The following is an 18,947-nucleotide window of genomic DNA, read 5'->3' on the forward strand; positions in this document are numbered from 1 at the left end:
AAAAAGTTCACTTTATTTTCCTCTAGAACATCTTTAGGTGGGCATTCTTATTATTTAAGAGGTTATTTATTATTTTTTTGCCACATAATTCCTCTGCCCACCCAAACCTCCCGTTTCTTAGCTGTTCTCACTGTGCTGTGTCGAAGTAATGAAAAAACGTGAACTGGCGCCACCTGCTGCCACAAGCGTGAAGAGCGTGAAGAGCCAAATTTCAGTCAAAATGCACGTAGTTATTGATAAGACTTTCGTTGATTTTGTGTCTAAAATACGGGCATTTACTTTATTGTTTTAAATATCAAATGAATCTACATGATCTCTGAAAGTGTATTTCAAATAATAATAATGATAAAATGGCGTCGAATTTGAAGTAACATCATTTGTGCAATATTTTCCCTCACAAATCCTTAATATAAAAATGTCTGCCACACATTTGAACTTTACAAATACAATACATTACAATGCTAAACGCATTGATTGAATTTAGAATTGGAATTCACGTTACATTATACGTTACATTTCAACAAAGTATAGTGAGGTTTTATTGCTGAATACAAATGGCTTTAAGTTAATTTATGACCTAGCTAGTGCAATACCACAGGGCTAGAGTCGTTTGAGACCCTACAGCTTCTCGTCACATTTCGGCAAGCTTCGGCCTTTTCCGTATCGGTCGTATTTGAATCGTCTATGTTCGGCGGCCGATAACGGTCAGTCATGTTCAAAATCTGACGCTGTTAGCATTTAGCCGTGTTTAAGCAGAGAGGAGTAGAAGCGGAGAGGCACAGAGCCGAGGGGCACAAGAGGAGCCCGGACACAGTGACAGAATGACGGTGCTGCAGGAACCAGTGCAGGTACTTTAACTACACATTTAAATAGCTCTTTACGTGCGTGTGCGGCGGGGGATGCGAGTTTAGTCCAAGAGCTTGCAACTTACTTCAGGTTTTATGCTGTGTTCAGGCCTGTTTATAGCTAACTGACTGTTAGCTCCTCTTCAAACGTCAAGCCTTCACTCTACGCTGACAAGCAAACACAAATACGACAGACCAAAAAAGAAGATAATATTGTTTTAGATACATAAACACTTGTACTGTTAACGCAACACCTAAATACAACCACTGTCGTTTCTGAAGCTGGAAGTTGGCTACAAATTCGCAAGCTTCATTTTTGAATTTTCCATACCACCTTAAAGGCGCCAGATTGGAACTGCTGCACTGTTTAAGGTGGAACGGGAATTCGAGTAAGAAGCTGGCGAATAAGCCAAATTAAGCTTCGTTCAAGCTTAGCTGTCGCTAGCCAACAAGCTAGCTACAACCGTTAGCTCGTTTGATTGCCAGATTTTAGGGCATTTGTAATATTTAAACTTGCAATTTCGTTGCTGTGATTTAGATATGACTTTTTTATATGAGCTCCTGGTCGTCAACAGTTTTGTCAGGATTCAGTTAAACTGCCGCACATATGTATACTGATGAATACTTGAACGTTAGCTGGGAATGCTAACTTGTTTTTCAGCAACGTTAACCTTTTAGTGCGTTCTCTTACGGGAAAGTCCTTAGTGAAGACGTGTGTCTTGACTAACAGCATTTCTAGGTGTTATGTTTTTATTGTTAAGTTTCTTACGTATTCCTCAAAGATAAGAAATCGACACGGTTCTGAATGGCAGGCTAATCCTAAGCTGCAGTTAAATATAGTTCTATTTTGTTAATGTTGGTTGCCTAGTTGGAGCTAACAAGCAATGACTGCTCAGCTGTTCTCTTCATCTTCCCAGTGAGGTGTTTAACAGAGGAGACGGTGCCTTAAAGACACCTTCCAGTGAATATCACATACATTTTTAACCTTGTTAACGATGCTAGATGTATCATGCAAGCAGTCAACACAATGGCTATGCGTTTCTGCGGTGAAACTGCAGTGTTCAACAAAAAAGGCGAATTCAGATAGGTTTGTATGGTTGATGTAGGGTTGATCTTTTGAACTGCAGGTGAGTAGTGGATGGCAAGGAGAGGAGAGAAAAGAGGAGTACTGGTATGGTCATAAGTCTAAGAAGAAGATTACCTTTATTAATCCCATTAGGGAAATTGCTTCTCTGAATTTAACCTATCTGTGGTAGTGAACAGAAGCACACATTAGTGAGTAAATCTTCACATATATTAGGGGCAGCCAACCACCTTGGCACCCAGGGAGCAGTTTGGGGGTTAGGTCCTTTCTCAAGTGTACTTTTGCCAGGGATGATTTTTTTTTTTCCTGCTAGTCCAAGGAATTTAACTGGTGACCCTCCATCCTGAAACTTGCTTCTGTTAGCTAAAGGCTACAAGTACCCACAAAGTTGTGCACTAGCAAAAAACTCTCCATTTTAATCTGATGTTGGCAAGTTGTCTGTGACTGTGAAATTGTATTATTATTATTCCATATGTTATTAGAATTAATTTAATATCTAATATTCATTAAACGTAGTGAGGCTTTAGGGGATTCAATGGTGACCAGATTGGGCCTTTAAATATAGTTATTGTTAATGTTTGTTTACTTGTTGTTTGAGGAATGTTGACTGAATATTGACTCTAAACAATCTTCCCGTATAGGTCAGCGTAACTACAAATACTTTATATATAAATAGTTCTGAGAATCAGATTGGGTCGCATGTTTAAGTGCAGACCTTGTTCTTGTCTTACCAAAGTCTTTACATGAACTGATCAGTCGTAACTTTATGACCAGCTTGTTTTGACACTCATGGTGCTTTCTCTCATACTGATCTAATCATACTGGAGCACTTTGTAGTTCAACAGTTGGACTGTAATTCATCTGCTGTTTTGCAAACAGTGTTTGCCTCTTCGTGCTGTCTCTTCAGTGGTATGCAGAAATAATTTGGGAGGTTTATTCTCAGCACTGCAGTGACATTGACATGGTGGTGTGTGTGTTGCGCTGATATGAGTGGAAAACACTGCCTCTTGAATTTTCACTCTATTAGACACACTTGCCTTGTCTGCCCATCGTCACTGGACCCTGCCCACAGGACACTCTTGGCTGGACTAAGGGGATTGAATAGCCCCTAAAAGACTCAAGCAATTAATGTCAGTATTTGGGTTTGAATTAAACCAGTCCATGAATCTGAATTACAAACATTAGCTAATACTACTATTACATTGGAGCTTTTCTAATATATTTCTGTCCTCTGAAAGAAACAATGTTATTACAAGCAGTGGTAACTTCGTCTCTGTGTTTGTCTACAGGCTGCAGTCTGGCACGCTTTAAACCACTATGCTTACAGAGATGCTGTGTTCCTGGCAGAAAGGCTCTATGCTGAAGGTAGTGACTTCAACCTTTTCAACACTGACACTTCATCAATGGCTGCAAAACCTTGATTTCTTTTAGAATCTTCAAAGACATTTGTTACTCCTGTGCTGTGCATGCTGTTGCAGGATTTTGTGTTATGATGTGATTTATGTATTATTTGGCAGTCAGGGGACAGACTTGATACTCCTTACAATTAGATGTCATTGAAAATTTGCAGTCTTGTTTGTTTGTTTGGAAATTGACAATACTGTAAATTTATTGACTCTAAACATGAAATGGTTACTGGTAAAATTCCTGGCAGTATTGCCATTTTAATTTTAATGCCGGTGTAGTACGTAACATTGTTTTTGTGTCAGGGAAAAATCGCACAGTAGAGCTACAGTGTGGTACCAAATCTCATCTGTCCATCCTGATATCACTCCTCAAGGACCATCAAAGCCATGGTAGTTGAAATCAGGATGGGGAGGTGAAATTGGGCCCAATACCAAGCTCCTGAAGACTCAGCGAAAGGTCAGCTAACTGGGTTAGCATAGCTGATGTTGATACTCTTGTAAGCACATACCATTTAGCGTGGCTATAGAAAGGTGCTGGTTTAGTTATTTTGTATATTATTTTAAATAACTAATAGGAAGTTTCCTGCAAAAAACTCATTCCATATTAAATGGTGCAGGAGCTTGGTGGTCTGTTCTGTCTTGAATGGTGCTGTAATTATGCTCAGTAACATTCTGCTGCTCGTAAGTTTCACCTTAAATATGTTACATTCAGAAACATTTTCCTTTGCAGTCTAGGAGTTGTGTGAACTAATCATGCCACTTAGAGGAGCTCAGTTTTGTCTATGTAGCATAATTATTACCACAAAAACAACAAAATTGAGGTTTATAAAGTTACAATTTTTGATTTTCTGTTAAACATAAAACACATGAAGACTCCTACAGCTTAATATAAGGCAAGTTTGTTTTTCATTTAGATCTGTATTTGTTTAAGTCTTGTATACATGAAGAGAGTGCTGCTAAATGTGTGCGTTAAATAATATTCAGCACATATTAATGATAAAATAATACGGATTACTGTGATTTCAAACCATTGACACATAACACAATGTTACCACCTGTACATATTTAAGTTTGGGAATCTATCCCAGCATCTTTTTTAAAAAACTATATTTATGTATCAAATGCTTGTTGTAGACATACGCTATATAATGGTATTCAGATAACGTTAAACTGCACGTCATTCAGAAATCTAAACTAAGACTCTCTTTAAACACTGATGTCACGGACAGTTAATCCTGTACAATGTTAATTAATTTTCTTATTTTTTTCCTGTCAGTACATTCGGAGGAGGCCCTTTTCCTCCTGGCTACGTGTTATTACAGATCAGGAAAGGCCTACAAGGCATACCATCTCCTCAAAGGGCACAGCTGCACCACACCACAGTGCAAATACCTCCTTGCCAAATGCTGTGTAGAACTCAGCAAGTAAGAACTTTTCTGACCTCATACATTTATGTTGCTTGCAAGGCTTTATATAAACGAATAAACACGACACTGATGTCAAATACATGGTCTCCTGCAATGGCCTGAGGATACATGAAAATAAGCATGTTTTACCATGTGTAATTTTGCTAACATGTATATGTTTCTTTTTATTTGAAAGATTGCTTGTGAGGGGAAAAAAATTTAGTGTTTACATATGCATATGTTTGGCTTTTAAATTGTTGTAATGTTATTGTTCAGTTGGATATTAAATGGGTTGCTTATAAAGTATTGCAATCTCCTTGACAGTAGGTTGTAATTATATTAGTCTTTCTCTCGGATCGCTTTAAAGACTAAGCTATATTTGCACAAGCTGTTGTGTGTTGCTGAGAGAAAGTGAATGCATAAAAATGACTTGAGATTATGTTGCGGTGTGAATCACCTATGTGGCCACAATTTGCAATTGTAAATGAGAAACAGACAGTCAAAATACACATTAAACGCTGGCATGCTTTTACAGTTTTAATAGCTTAAATACTGTTTGTATATTTATGTATGCTTCTAATTGTTGAGGGATTTATAAAATAGTTTATTTAACAGTATTTTGTTTACCAAAACATTTTGAATAATGGAATTTTACACACTGATTATGCATTGGTGCTCTGTAATTTGACTAGATTTAAATCATTGTTATTGTGTTCATGTAACATTTTTTGCACTTGAATCCTAACACAGTGAGTTTACATCACTATTTTTGCAAAAACTTTGATATTTTGACTATGCATGTTTAACAATGCATGAATGGTAATAGAAACATATTGGTTTTGCTATTTATTTATTTATTATTTGTGCCCCTTTAGAGAAGAGGTGTATATTCTCATGCTACGTTGTATAAATGTGAATGTATTGCATTTATGCAAGATAGCGTTTTTCCCATATATTTGATTTGACTTGTGTGCAGTAGGGTGGAGTTATTTCGTCTAGGCTGTCATTTTTCAAAAATTATGTTCTGGACATGCTTTATACATGCTTGGGTTATTTAAGAAGGTTTGTAATCTAATGATGATTGTTTATATTTTATAATGGTTGCTAGTGTAGGTACTGACCACTCTGTTCTGTGTGTATGCTACTTTGGTTAGGCTGGCAGAGGGTGAGCAGATCCTCACAGGAGGAGTCTTGAACAAACAGAAGAGCCAGGATGATATTGTCACAGAGTTTGGCGACTCGTCCTGTTTCACACTGGCACTACTTGGGCAAATCTACTGGTATGTGAGCTCTGATTTACCGGTCTGCTTTATGGAAGATGAACACCAGGTGTTTGTAAACTGCATTTAATTTCCACTTAATAGCAAGGTTATGCAAATTAAATATTTTCTTTTTAGGTTGCAGAGATGGAAATATAAATTACTACCAATACTATTGTATGCACTGTCACTACATCACTGGAGAGCTGAAAACCATTACTCCATGGAAACCATTGATTTATTTTCAGTTTTGATAGCAGTGACTTTTTTTTTTTGGTTTAGGATGCAGAGCTTTCTCTAGATTCAGTCAAACCAGTGACTATATTGTTAGTTTTATTGACAAAGCTAAAGATTTGCCTGTTGTAATGATCAAATTAACTTGATTCAGATCTGTTAGAATAGATTTTCCCATAAGCAATTGGAAAAGGCAGCATAACACATCATGTGAACTGCTCAGAGTCTATTCGATTCTTTGTTTAAAAAAAATAAATAAATAAAAAAAATTCAGTGCTTCTGTGGTGTTTATGTACAGTAAGGATGGGCATTACACTCATTTATTAGTCAATATTTTTCACTGCATTAGTGAATCAGTCAATTGTCTTTGCCAGTTAACCAGATTCACTCTGCTCCAGGTGGTATACATGTCTACTTCAGACATAATTTTTAAATTTAGTTGATTTTTTAAAAGAGAGTAAAGTTAAATTGAACATAATTGTCTTTTCTTTCTTAGCAATTTTTGACACTTTCTTGATAAACAGTTAATCAAATAGTCATGCTTATCCATAATTTAGAGTATATATTGTTTTAAACATGACTCTTTTTATTCAGAAATGCAAATAGCTGTCCTTTATTGTTTCTCTTTCTATAGCAAAACAGATCGTTTAGCAAAAGGAGCTGAATGTTATCAAAAGAGCTTGAGTGAAAATCCTTTTCTCTGGTCTCCCTTTGAGTCGCTCTGTCAGATTGGTGAGTTAGCAGTCAGGCTTGCTTTTTTTTTTTTTGTCATATGTTTCTGGTTTATTCTAACCCTGAATTTTAAGACATTATACTGCATTAGTGAAATGTTACCATTTTGTTAACATTTTTGCATTTTATTCCCCCTTCCTTTATACTCTTCTGCTGTTCAGACAAGTCAGATTTATTAGTATACTGCTCTTTACAACATGGTGGCATCACAAAGCAGCTTTACAGACATTCAAAATGTAGCAGTTATATTGCAAAAAATATATTGTGTGACATGTCACAAGTTCTGATTGTAGTTATGTGTACAAAGGTGAGCGGCCAGATCCAGAGCAGATTTTCAAGTTGACCTCTCTGCAGAGCTTCAATGGTGGCAGCGCAGGGGGTGCCCCCACTTTCCCTATTAGCCCCGCCTACACCCCCAGCCACAACATGCCTCACAGGCAGGTAGACTCCGTCCTAATGGAGACGCCCCAGGACACGCTGGTATGATTTCAGTCTACATATCTCATGCAACTAATGTGTCTGTACAGTTACATGCAGCAGACAGACTTTAGACTAACTTCATATTTCATGTTTCATTATCATTTAAGCAATTTTTCCATTTGCTTGTGTACAGTTACTAATTAGAAGGCTGAGCTGTTCAGTACAGTGTAAAAAATGACAAAGGATCAAGTGTGCTTAATATAGTTGGCTTGAAATCCATTCTTAGATATGGACATGTGCGCACATACATACGGCCCCTCATCAACCATGAGTTTGACCGCGTCTTTGTTTCTACACTCATACTTTTAGCTTCACTGACTATACACAAGCACTTTGTAGTTCTACAATTACAGACTATATACTGCTTTACATGTTTTTGCTTTACTACATGTACTGTTTTGCTGCTTTACATTTGTTTGCCTCCTTTCACCCTGTTCTTTAATGATCATGATCAAAGCACAATAGATATTATTTGGGTGGTGCGCATTGACGCGTTAGTGTAGTTAGCGTGTGTTAAGTTGGTATGAATGGATCAGACACATCAGTGCTGTTCTACATTCAACAAAGTAGGTGTTATAAACCTTGTAAATGTAAAGTTAAAGACAGTAGCTCATCTGTTGCTGTCCTGTTTGTAATGGTAATTTTCTAGTCCAGTGGTAAAATCAGGGCCTGGAACCTGGATAAAAAGTCCTTAGTTGTAGACCTCTGCTCTGGTCCTTCAGCGCAATGTTGGTTGGATGTCTTTGGTTAGCACAATATTCTCAGTCCACCAGTGACACCGAGGGGTTTGAAAACTCCACTCATTGCAGCACAGCACACTAACACACGATTATGTATGTAGAGCTGAGAGCGATCAACCAGCCAAATATACATGTTTTTTGTTGTTGTTTGAGGGTCCTGACAATTGAGGGACTGAGTGAAAGTGGGCATACAAGTATGCAGATCAATAGATCCTGCATGATAGGCTGTGGTTTGTAATCTCTGACTTCTTGAAATCTGTTTGTATCCCCTTCTTCAAAGGAACTAAACCGGCTTAATCTGGAATCGTCCAACTCTAAGTACTCATCTATAAACACAGACTCCTCTATGTCTTATATTGACTCCTCTGTCATCTCACCCGATTCTGCACCCCTGGGCACAGGCGGCTCATTGCTGTCCAAACAGGTCCAGAATAAGCCAAAGAGTGGCCGCTGTCTACTTGGAGGCACAGCCACACTGAGTCCTATTACACCCAGGTGAACACCCTTAAAAAGATTAATGAAACTTAATTTCCAATACCTAATCTTAAGCATTTGAAGTTATTTTTTTTGGATTTTGGAAAATCCAAATTTTGGATATTGCTTTTTGAAGGTGGGAAGACCAAATGCTTGTGTTTTTCCTCTGTCCATTGTCCAGTTTTGGAATATTGCCTTTAGAGCCAAGTCCAGGAGACCCCTCTTATCTGCAGAACTATAGTCACAGTGGGACAGGGATGGAACCACCACCTCCACCTGGTCCACCAAAGAAGGTGCTGCTTTTCTGTCTGCACACTAAATAGTAAAACGTAGAGGCACATTTTAAAATGTATTTGCAAATGATTTCATCTACTTTTAGTATTTTAGCTGATTAGTTTTGGCTTTTATATATCGTTTATCGGTAAATAATAATCATATTCATTGCTGGCCTCCCAATGATCCTTTGTTCATTACAGACTGTCAGTAGAATCAGCCAGGTGGGCACTAAATCTGTGTTTGCACAAAGCGGAAACAGCAGAGAAGTAATTCCGAACCCCTTTAACCAGACCCAGACCACTGCTCCACAGACCAGGTGAGTTTGAACTATTGTTGTGAGGGTTCCCAAATAGAAGGAATATCAGTCTTAGAAGTAAATCTGTCTGTATTTTGGAAGACGCATCTAAGTGCCTGTAGTACAGCTAGTATGCTTCTGTATTATGCAGTACTACACCTCAAGTGCTGAGTCCCACCATTGCTGCTCCCCCCAATGTACAGCCTCGGCGGAGCTCCAGACTTTTCACCAGTGCCAGTTCCACTGCCAAGGTACTCTCTTCCTGTACAGTCTTACATGCATAGAGAATATATCAAGACCTAAACTAAAATGGTTTCCTCTGGACCTTTACTTATGAGAATGTAAGGTTTACACAAGCTTTTCTTATGTCCTATTATAAAGGACACATCACTGTGCTGGGATTGTAAGTAGTGATTGTAAGTTTTAAACCCCTCCAAAAGCTCCAGTGTTTAACTCTTTGTTTTTATCCATGCCTAAATTCAACAGGAGAACAGCAAGAAGTTAAAAATGAAGTTCCCCACAAAAATCCCCAATAGGAAAACAAAGACAAAAACAGGGAAAGGTGGGATCACCCCTTCCAGTCTGAATGAGAGCATTGAAATCCTGAAGCTAGACTCGTCTATGGTTGAGGGGAAGGGCAACATCAGCTCACCTCAGTTTCAGGCTTTCACTTTGCAGAAGGCTGCTGCAGGTACAAACCCCATATCAAGCTCAAATGGTAGTTAATAGTCCAATTATTGAATGTTACCTTAGATAGTTTTAGCTGAGCATTACATTTTTTTTTTTGTTCCATTTCATGTTTCAAGATGGACTGATGTCGCTGATGCGAGATATTGGCCGGGGCTACTTAGCCCTCTGCTCCTATAACTGCAGAGAGGCCATCAGCATCCTCAGCCAGCTGCCGGCACACCACTATAACACTGGCTGGGTTTTGGGCCAGATCGGACGTGCACACTTTGAACTGGCAGAGTACATGCAGGTAAGCCCACCTCAGACTTCCATGTAGGCACTGGGTCCACTGGGTCAAAACCAATAAAATATTTGAGCTCTGCATGGTTTGCAGGGGTAGAAACATGAGCCTGGGAAGGTTGTAACAACATTCCTCAGTTCAGTTGAACCTCCCTAAGAATGCTTTTCCACCAACAAGGGACCGCATAACCACAATTCGTGAACCAGAGAAGTTTGTTCCCAGCTGGAACCAAAGAAGAGTTGGTTCCTCAGTGTGAACTGTGACATCTATGGGTGTGATGAGCTTAAGAAACTTAAAGAGCTGAGATCCTCAAAAAGTGTTATAATGCAGTGGAACTGAATGGTGTGATTTACATATCATATAAATAAATGGTTATACAACAGGAAAATATCTGTCTGTATTTTCTCTGGGGCTGTATCTAGCACAACATAAGATGCGTTGGCTAATTTTCCCTGCTGTTTGCAAGCTCCTCTGGGCAGCTTAGAACTTTTACACACGTGTATCATAGAGTGATCTTAACCTACTGTAAACAGACAATAAACAATGACCCTTCCCATTTATCTACGACTCTGGTGCTGTACACCACAGCCACAGCGACACTGGAACCAAGCATCCCCACAACTCCTCCCACTGATTAGGTACCTTTTGGTTCCCATCTAAACTGGAAAGTACCAGTGGTGGTTAAAGCACTATTCAGGTTAATGGGTTCTACAGCAGGCAGTTAGATTAGGTCTCTCCTACATTGTTTTTAAAAAGATCACCCAATGAGAACCATGTTTAGTACAACAAATCAACTTACACATAGCTAAAACAGACAAATGATTTCTTTCAGGCATTTAAAGCTTGCCTAAAGTTACGGTTGTTCTCATCTTCAGGCTGAGAGGATTTTTTCAGAAGTGAGGCGCATTGAGAACTATCGAGTGGAGGGGATGGAGATATATTCAACTACACTATGGCACCTACAAAAAGACGTAGCACTTTCAGCCCTCTCTAAAGATCTCACAGACATGGACAAGAATTCTCCAGAGGTAACTACATTTTTTGGGTACCTGGCCTGTGCTTTGTTTCTTTGCTTTTCTTTGTTTTTTGTTTTTTTGTTTTTTTCTTTTCTTTGTTTCTTTTCTTTTTTCTTTTTCTATGCTTTGTTCTGGGGAGCAGGACAGACATTGTACTGTAAAACATGTATTAAACATCTGAACTTGCAACAAAGATGATAAACCCTTGGCCAAAGCAGTGTTTTGATATTCCAGCTTAAAATGGCAAAAATTAACTTTTGTAATATGCTCATATTACATTTTTTCCCCCCAACAGCCATGGTGTGTAGCTGGTAACTGTTTCAGTCTGCAGCGGGAGCACGACATTGCCATTAAGTTCTTCACGAGGGCCATACAGGTGGACCCGAGTTTTGCCTATGCCTACACACTGCTAGGTCATGAATTGGTGCTGACCGAGGAGCTGGAGAAAGCCCTAGGCTGCTTCCGTAACGCTATCCGCCTCAACAAGCGCCATTACAATGCCTGGTATGAACACCATATTAACAGATGGATTTCATGCCCTGCTAGTTGTTGAAAACGTTATTTAGACTAAAAGGTGTTTTGGACTCAGTTTTGTTTTCATGCAGGATTTGATCAAATAAAATGTGCTTTTTCTTTTTTAAAACCAGGTATGGCTTGGGTATGATATATTATAAGCAGGAGAAGTTTAACCTGGCGGAGATTCATTTCAAGAAGGCTTTGAGTATTAACCCACAGAGCTCTGTTCTGCTCTGTCACATTGGAGTGGTGAGTATACATTAAACGGAATGAGAACATCCTCTCATTTATGAGGTTTCACAGCTTGCGTCTACTTTCCTGGAATATCTCTAAATGTAAACAAAATTTCAAAGCGTCCAACAACTGAAATTAACCAAATTCATATGGATGGTGAGGATTTATATGGATTATATATGCATATGGAGTCCACAGAAAAATATTTTAAGGATTTCATCTCGGAATGAGATTTAAAAACTTGGGTTGTGTTATCTTAATCTTGTAAACATATTTGGTAAAATGTATTTTTATGTAAATGCTAAAATGTATTTTTTTTGTATAAAGAGATTATGTTAAATTTAGTTTTGACAAATAGCTGAATATCTGGTGTTCTCTCATAGGTCCAGCATGCTTTGAAAAAATCAGAACGTGCACTAGAGACCCTAAACAGAGCAATCAGCATTGACCCTAAGAACCCACTATGCAAATTTCACAGGGCCTCCATTCTGTTCGCTAATGAAAAATACAAGGTAATTTTACTTTTATTCAGTTTTTCCAGAGGCTGGAAATTTGACTGAAATCATGTGATTCATTCTTACCACTTTTTATTACCAGGCGTAATATGAGTTTTTGTCCATTTTTTTTCTGCAACAGGCGGCTCTACAGGAGCTTGAAGAACTAAAACAAATAGTGCCCAAAGAGTCCCTTGTTTACTTTTTAATAGGAAAGGTAATAATACATGTATATTTTTAAGCATTATGTAAATTAATTTTTTATTGTTAATTATTAAATTAATGTTTTATAATGGTGAATGCTCCCTTTTTCTTTATAGGTTTATAAGAAGCTTGGACAGACTCACCTGGCTCTTATGAACTTTTCATGGGCCATGGACCTAGACCCCAAAGGGGCAAACAATCAGATCAAAGAGGCCATAGATAAGCGTTACCTCCCTGAAGACGAGGAACCAGTCACTCTTGATGAATACCCTTATTACTCAAGTAAGTTCTCAAGCATGTATGTTACAATTATTTGTCTTGCAATATTAAATATATTAATTTAGTCTGATTTATAAAAATATTTAAACAATTCATTGCAAAATAAAAGTTTATATTAATGTAAATGTTAGTCCATGAAATAATGAATACTAGAGGAGGTGATTATAAATTTATAATGGATTTGCTTGCAGAATGATCTTAAAGATGGTAACTTGACCTATAATTGATCATTTAATACCTGCTCTTCATTGAATAGTCTAAAATACTATTTGGATACGAGACAATTACATATTAAAATATTTTCACAAATAATTTATATATTTAGTTACAGCATTAAAACAAAATGTTTGTTTTGTGTACTGTCTGCTTCCGTTCCACTGTGTATGGGGGGTGGACACCTGCAGATTGATGGTCGGCATCAAATATAACTACCCAGTTGGTCAATATTGCCCAGTTCTTTACTGTCTGTATTTGGGTCCTGTGCTGTAGCTTAGGAATTACCATCTCCTGTTGTAATATGACTGAGAATCACATTTAAGCTTTCTGAGAGACGTGTTAATTTCTCAGGCTCAGACTGTGTCCTAAATCTTTCCTTATTTGGTACCTACTTTATACAAAACTCTAAAGTGGACATACAACACAAGTGTTTTGATGAAAGTGTACTATGTAGGGAGTTAGTAGATATTTAGTATTACAGTGGAACCTCGAGTTCCAAATACGTGCAAATCGAGTTACGAGTAGAGGTGCAAGCAAAATTTCTGATCCAGTTACGAATGTTTTCCTGAGTCACGAAGAGCTGATCTTCATTGATAGTTGGTGTGGTGTTTGCTCACAGATTCCTCTCACATCCAGCCACCACGTTCTTCTCACGTGTGACCGCACAGTATCAAGTCGTATCTCGTTCGTTATAACATTTTACGAGTGTTTTTAGTGGTTTTTGCAAACTTTATTTTGCACCATGTCCTCCAAGAAGACCACAAAAGCAAAGGACATCAGTGTTAAGAAAAAGGCAGAGTATATCAATGGAGTTGAAACAAGAAATTATAGAAAAACATAAGCGAGGCATGCGTGTGAATGAACTGAGCAAGCTGTATGACCGAAGTGTGATCTATTTTGTAAATTTTCTTTCATCTATTTATTTTGTTGTGTAATTTTAAGATTTGTGTAAGTCTTTATATTGAAAAAACATGCATTTTCTCATAATTTAGGACATTTTGAGAACTTGTCATAGGGCAGAAACCGATTGATCAAATTTCCATTATTTTAAATGGGGAAAATTCGTTCCAGTTAAGAACTCGGCTCTGGAACAAATTGAATTCGTAACTCGAGATCCCACTGTGTTTATTTATTTTATTGTTCTTTTTAAATATGTTTTTAAAAATTATTATGTTGTTCACAGCGGAAGTGGAGGAGTCTCAAGAGAGCAGTATGACGGACGCTGATGACACACAACTCCACACCACTGAGAGTGATGAGGTCCTTTAAACCTCTGCTTCTGCAGCCTCCTGTCTGGACTCAACACAAATATAATTATGCCAACCTGGAGCAACCCTGAGGCTCCAGCACAGATAAAAAAGACAAAAATAGGAGGAAGGAGAAGAATAAAAAAGGAAAAAACAAACTGCTGCTAATACAGTACCTCCTCATTTCTGTATTTTTTTACTTTTGACGACTTATTTTAATTTTTTTTCTCATTTTCATCCTTCTCCCAACCCTCCGGTTCCTGTCATTATGCCTTATTGCTGGGTCATCCAGGCCCAGACTTCATCCTCATATCAACATGGGGACATTTTACTGTCTTTATCAAAATCCCTAACAAACTTCCACCCTTTTCAATGTCATCTTTCCCAGAGTCGAATCCTCTCCGTCAAAAGGAGGGGATGAAGTGTGTGTGTGGGGAGGGGGGAAGCAAGTAACAAAGACATTTGTGAAAGTTTGTGTCTTAATGCTTAGGCCTTTTTGTGTTCATTTTTATTCTCATTTACTCTAAATAAAGACCTGTGTAAGAGTTGCAAGTCCGTTGATTCCTCTCCCCTTTTCAGAGCGATACAGATGAATAGGGAGCATAGTAGCACTTTCAGCCCATGACATAAGAGAGGGGGAATGTTACATATGAATCAAACTGGGCACTTTTTTTTCCCCTCCCAGCAGGATTTTCCTCACCCTGAACCTCCTGGAAGAGAACGTCACAAACCTAGCAACCTTCTAGGAATCGCTAGAGAAGAACAAAGTATTTAACTGTTTGTATGTGAATGAGATATAGCGTGAAAGTACAAAGTCCTGGAAGTGTAAACACATTTTCCTCATTTTCATTTTTTTCTGTCATGGACTATGTTTAGACTAGTGGAAATGCTACATTTTTCTTCTTTATCGGACCAGAGTTGTGGATTTAAACACGTGCTGGTCATGAACAAGATTTGTTTCAAAAAACAAGGCATGGTTAGACATGATAGCATCCTGTTTACATGTGAAGGAAATGACTGGACGTATATTAGATCCAAGAAGAAAAATTAGCATAAGCTACCTGTGTAAACAAAGCCATATTGCTGTAGGTGCCCCCTTTTTATTTGATCTTGAGCTGCCTCTGTCTTAAATCCCTATTTTAAATTCAGATTGAACTACATGTATTGGCAGATGATGTTTAGTTTATCTTTACACACAGCTCAGATAATTTTTCCAAGCAATTAACGAATATGGAATCAAGTTATTTGTTCAACCCTTACGTATGAAATCACAATTGACCCAAACCTTACAATAAGAAACTTACCTGGCACAGTGACAGGCAGTTAGACTGAGAAAGAGATGACAAATTTCTTAAAGTTGTGGTGCTTTTAATGACAATGCAGAATTTTTATTATTTTTTTTTTAATGCATAAAATATCTTAGAAACCTAATTTCACAAGATCTGTACGTTGATTTGTCTTAGGGTAAATGCTTGTTAATGTATATTTTAAGAATTTTAAAAGTAATAAACTACTTTGACTTATTGTTGATGTGAATATTTAAGCCTAAAATAATTACTTAAATCGATGTTCTGGATCAGTGTATATATATGGTTTTCTATCATAATTTTCAATGGCATCTCTCAATATTACTGCTTGAGGGAATTTTATATACATTGTGTTTTTATGTGTGTGTGTGTCTGTGTTTGTCAATTTCCACTTATAACAGTATCAAGCAAGCACCACAAAAATGTAGCTGAAAATAGCTGTTCAGCTTTCCTGGCAAAATCAGAAGGTAGCTAGATTTTTTTTATTCATAGGCTTTACATGTGACAGGGTTTTAGACTTTAGGCTTTTCAAAGTCTTCTAGTGTATGGTTAGTACTAAATGTATCTGTTAACCTTTGCTGGCATTCAGTACACATGGATCTATCAATATATTTTTAGTCTGCTTCTGTATCCCTTATTTTCACTGGGGGGTCTTTAACTTTGGATTTAAACACTTAAATAAGTATGTTGTAGGGCAAAATATTAGCTAATGAGTCTCCAACTTGCTTGTTTTCCACTATTTCCCTTTATAAACAATATACACAAAATCCTGAAACCAGCTGAGGCTTTCTTGGTTGTTATGGATTTCAAACAAAATGGCTCTTTAAGATTGTATTTCAAATAGTGGGATTTATTAATTAATCTGGTATATTTTGAAAACCAATTGAATGACTCACACCTGGGCCTATGTTTTCTTGCTAACTGGAATCCTGCTTTTTGGAATATGCAACTGTTCCAGAAAGAATTTATGAGTTATCTATATTACTTAAGCCCAGACTTGAGGACTGTTAATTAGGAATATAGATTACATTAAAATGTCTCACACATTTGACTTAAAGCTATTTATTTTTGGCTAACAGGGAGTATTCTCACTTTAGCCATATAGCTTAAAACCATATTCAAGCCTTTCCAATACGAAAAGACCCGAGGGACATCGACTGGACAATCTTCAACTCCCAGGTTCCTAACACCACCACTGTGTACAGGAGGGTCTCTCACATGGCGTGTTTCCCCCATGAAATCTATGAGATTGTTTACATCCCAGCTCCTGAATTAGGCAGACATTAATAATAAAGCAATAAAGGGAATTTAACGTTTAAGGAACCATTTTATTCTGCAAATACTTGTTTGCTCCCAGTTAACTGTAAAGACACCCACAGTTTCACCGAGGGGAACAGTAGAACAGGGTGTTTATGAATGCGGTTGTAATGATGCAAGATAATGAGAGGCGTTCAGATTTTGCCGAAACCTGCATTGTTTATAAGTCTTAGGTTAGTTCAAAACAAATACATAAAGATATCAAAGGAGAACAAAGTCTCGTTGACATAAAATACACAACTCCTTTAAAGTTACAGTTTTATTTACTCTGCACAAAACGCCCATCAATACAAAAATAACACCAAAAGCCAATCAGCATGCAGCTTTCCCTCGACCCGACCAATCAGAGCACAGAGAGGGGACAGCGGAGGCTTTCCGGTTCAAGCCTGGTTGTTGTGTGCAGGTAAGTGGACGGGAATTTCAGCACTTATCTTTTGAAACAGATTTATTTTTGACTCGTAAATGCGAGAAAAAATGGCATGCTGGTATACAGAGATAGAAGAGCATTGCCTTAGGTGTTAACCACTTCTCTGTAAGCGTTACACTTTAGGAGAAAGTAAAAATGAGCTCTGAGGCTCGCAGTCAACAGGGCCGAGACTGGACCGTTCACTCAGGCAACGTTAGCCCGCTTCACTTCTCACTCTTACATTTCATTTTAGGGCATAACACACGGACAGGGACTGTCCACTGTCTCCTGCTGTCAAAGAGAGACTGTGATATTTAAAACAACACTGTGTTCTCTTTTTTCCGCCGATAAGAGATGACGGGACTGAAATTGGCTTCTTTATTCGGCTGCTTATTTTGAATTACCCATTCCACCTTAAACGCTGCAACGGTTACATTCACCACAGCTTAAGGTGGAACGGAAATTTCGAATAAGAAGCGAACAAAAGCACAGTTGAATTGAGTTTGATATTACGGAATCTTTTATTTGTATTATTTGTTATTAAATATAATTGTATTTTATCCCGCAAGAAACACCCAGCGTTTAGGATAAGTGTTTTGTTACGATTATTTGCAACTTTCTATCTCTTCAAAATGTCCCATATTCTACATATTCCGTGTCCCTTTCCAATCAAAATTCTCTTTCTTGTACCTGTCCCGTTAATTATGGAGGTTTTCTTTATGATTGTGTGAAGTATAACTTGCCACAAACCGTCATAATCCATTTTTTCGACCTCTTTTAAATACTTAGAATTAAACAAGCTATTTTGTCCTCAACGTGCCTTTTAAGGAAATATATTTTAAATAGTTTCGATTTGATTGCCGTGTGTTGAGCTTAATTTTAAGTTCTTCTCCCGTCGATTAAACACCTAAAATGAATATCTTTCCACCATTTAGAAGAAGAAAAAACCCCAATTCTTTTAAAATGACTTAGCTGTATCTCAGTGTACTCGCCTACATTCAATACCTACAGATTTATAAATATACAACTAGTTTCTGCGACTCTAAACCCAGCCGTCTACCGTGAACCCGGAGCTCCAAAGCCCCGCCCTGTAAGTTGAAGGGATTGGGTGCTAGGGTTTATGATGTAGGAAACCCTGGCTGTCTGAATTTTCCTGTTTGAGACTTTTGAACTTTAGAATACTGCAGTTTCAGAGTGGAGATGCTCAGCCATGGCATTGCCTCATGCATTATGTCTTATAGGGTATATTTAAAACTAAATGTTATTAACTAAAATGTAAATTTTCACAAATGTTTATGGTAAGAGTTATTGCAATACCTGATATTATACTGGATGTTATATTTTTTAGATGTATTTTTTTCCCAGGGAATTGAAAAGCTACTTGCCTGCCAATGTATAGGAGTTAAGGGTGATTACGTTGAAAATTTGGTCAGGTTGTGCAGGTGACAGAAACACTCCATACATTGCACCTACCCTCACCCGCCCTTTCCTCTTTCTACAAAAAAACAAT

General features: G+C 37.7%; 2 protein-coding genes across 4 annotated transcripts in view; both read left to right on the forward strand.

Annotated features, from left to right (window-relative positions):
* The first annotated feature begins 667 nt into the window (after positions 1-667).
* Positions 668-15,882, forward strand: cdc27 (cell division cycle 27). The gene is made up of 19 exons (XM_066675412.1): positions 668-848; positions 3,219-3,294; positions 4,612-4,759; positions 5,896-6,021; positions 6,869-6,966; positions 7,274-7,446; positions 8,467-8,681; positions 8,842-8,953; positions 9,137-9,252; positions 9,383-9,482; positions 9,718-9,922; positions 10,038-10,210; positions 11,077-11,229; positions 11,513-11,721; positions 11,865-11,982; positions 12,351-12,479; positions 12,604-12,678; positions 12,782-12,947; positions 14,344-15,882. Exons 1-19 carry the CDS (start codon positions 822-824, stop codon positions 14,427-14,429), a joined length of 2,505 nt encoding a protein of 834 aa, XP_066531509.1. The 5' UTR covers positions 668-821; the 3' UTR covers positions 14,430-15,882.
* Positions 15,883-17,372: 1,490 nt separating this feature from the next.
* Positions 17,373-18,947, forward strand: part of kansl1b (KAT8 regulatory NSL complex subunit 1b) — a 67,442-nt gene continuing 65,867 nt past the window's right edge. For 2 of the 3 annotated variants that reach the window (XM_066673871.1, XM_066673874.1), the window contains exon 1: positions 17,373-17,434. The gene's annotated coding sequence lies outside the window, so the exon portion shown is untranslated. Of the gene's footprint in view, positions 17,435-18,807; positions 18,880-18,947 lie in introns of those variants that run through there. The other variant, XM_066673872.1, reaches the window with a different exon arrangement.

Source organism: Hoplias malabaricus, chromosome 6, assembly GCF_029633855.1.
Source record: "Hoplias malabaricus isolate fHopMal1 chromosome 6, fHopMal1.hap1, whole genome shotgun sequence".
Classification (NCBI taxonomy): domain Eukaryota; kingdom Metazoa; phylum Chordata; class Actinopteri; order Characiformes; family Erythrinidae; genus Hoplias; species Hoplias malabaricus.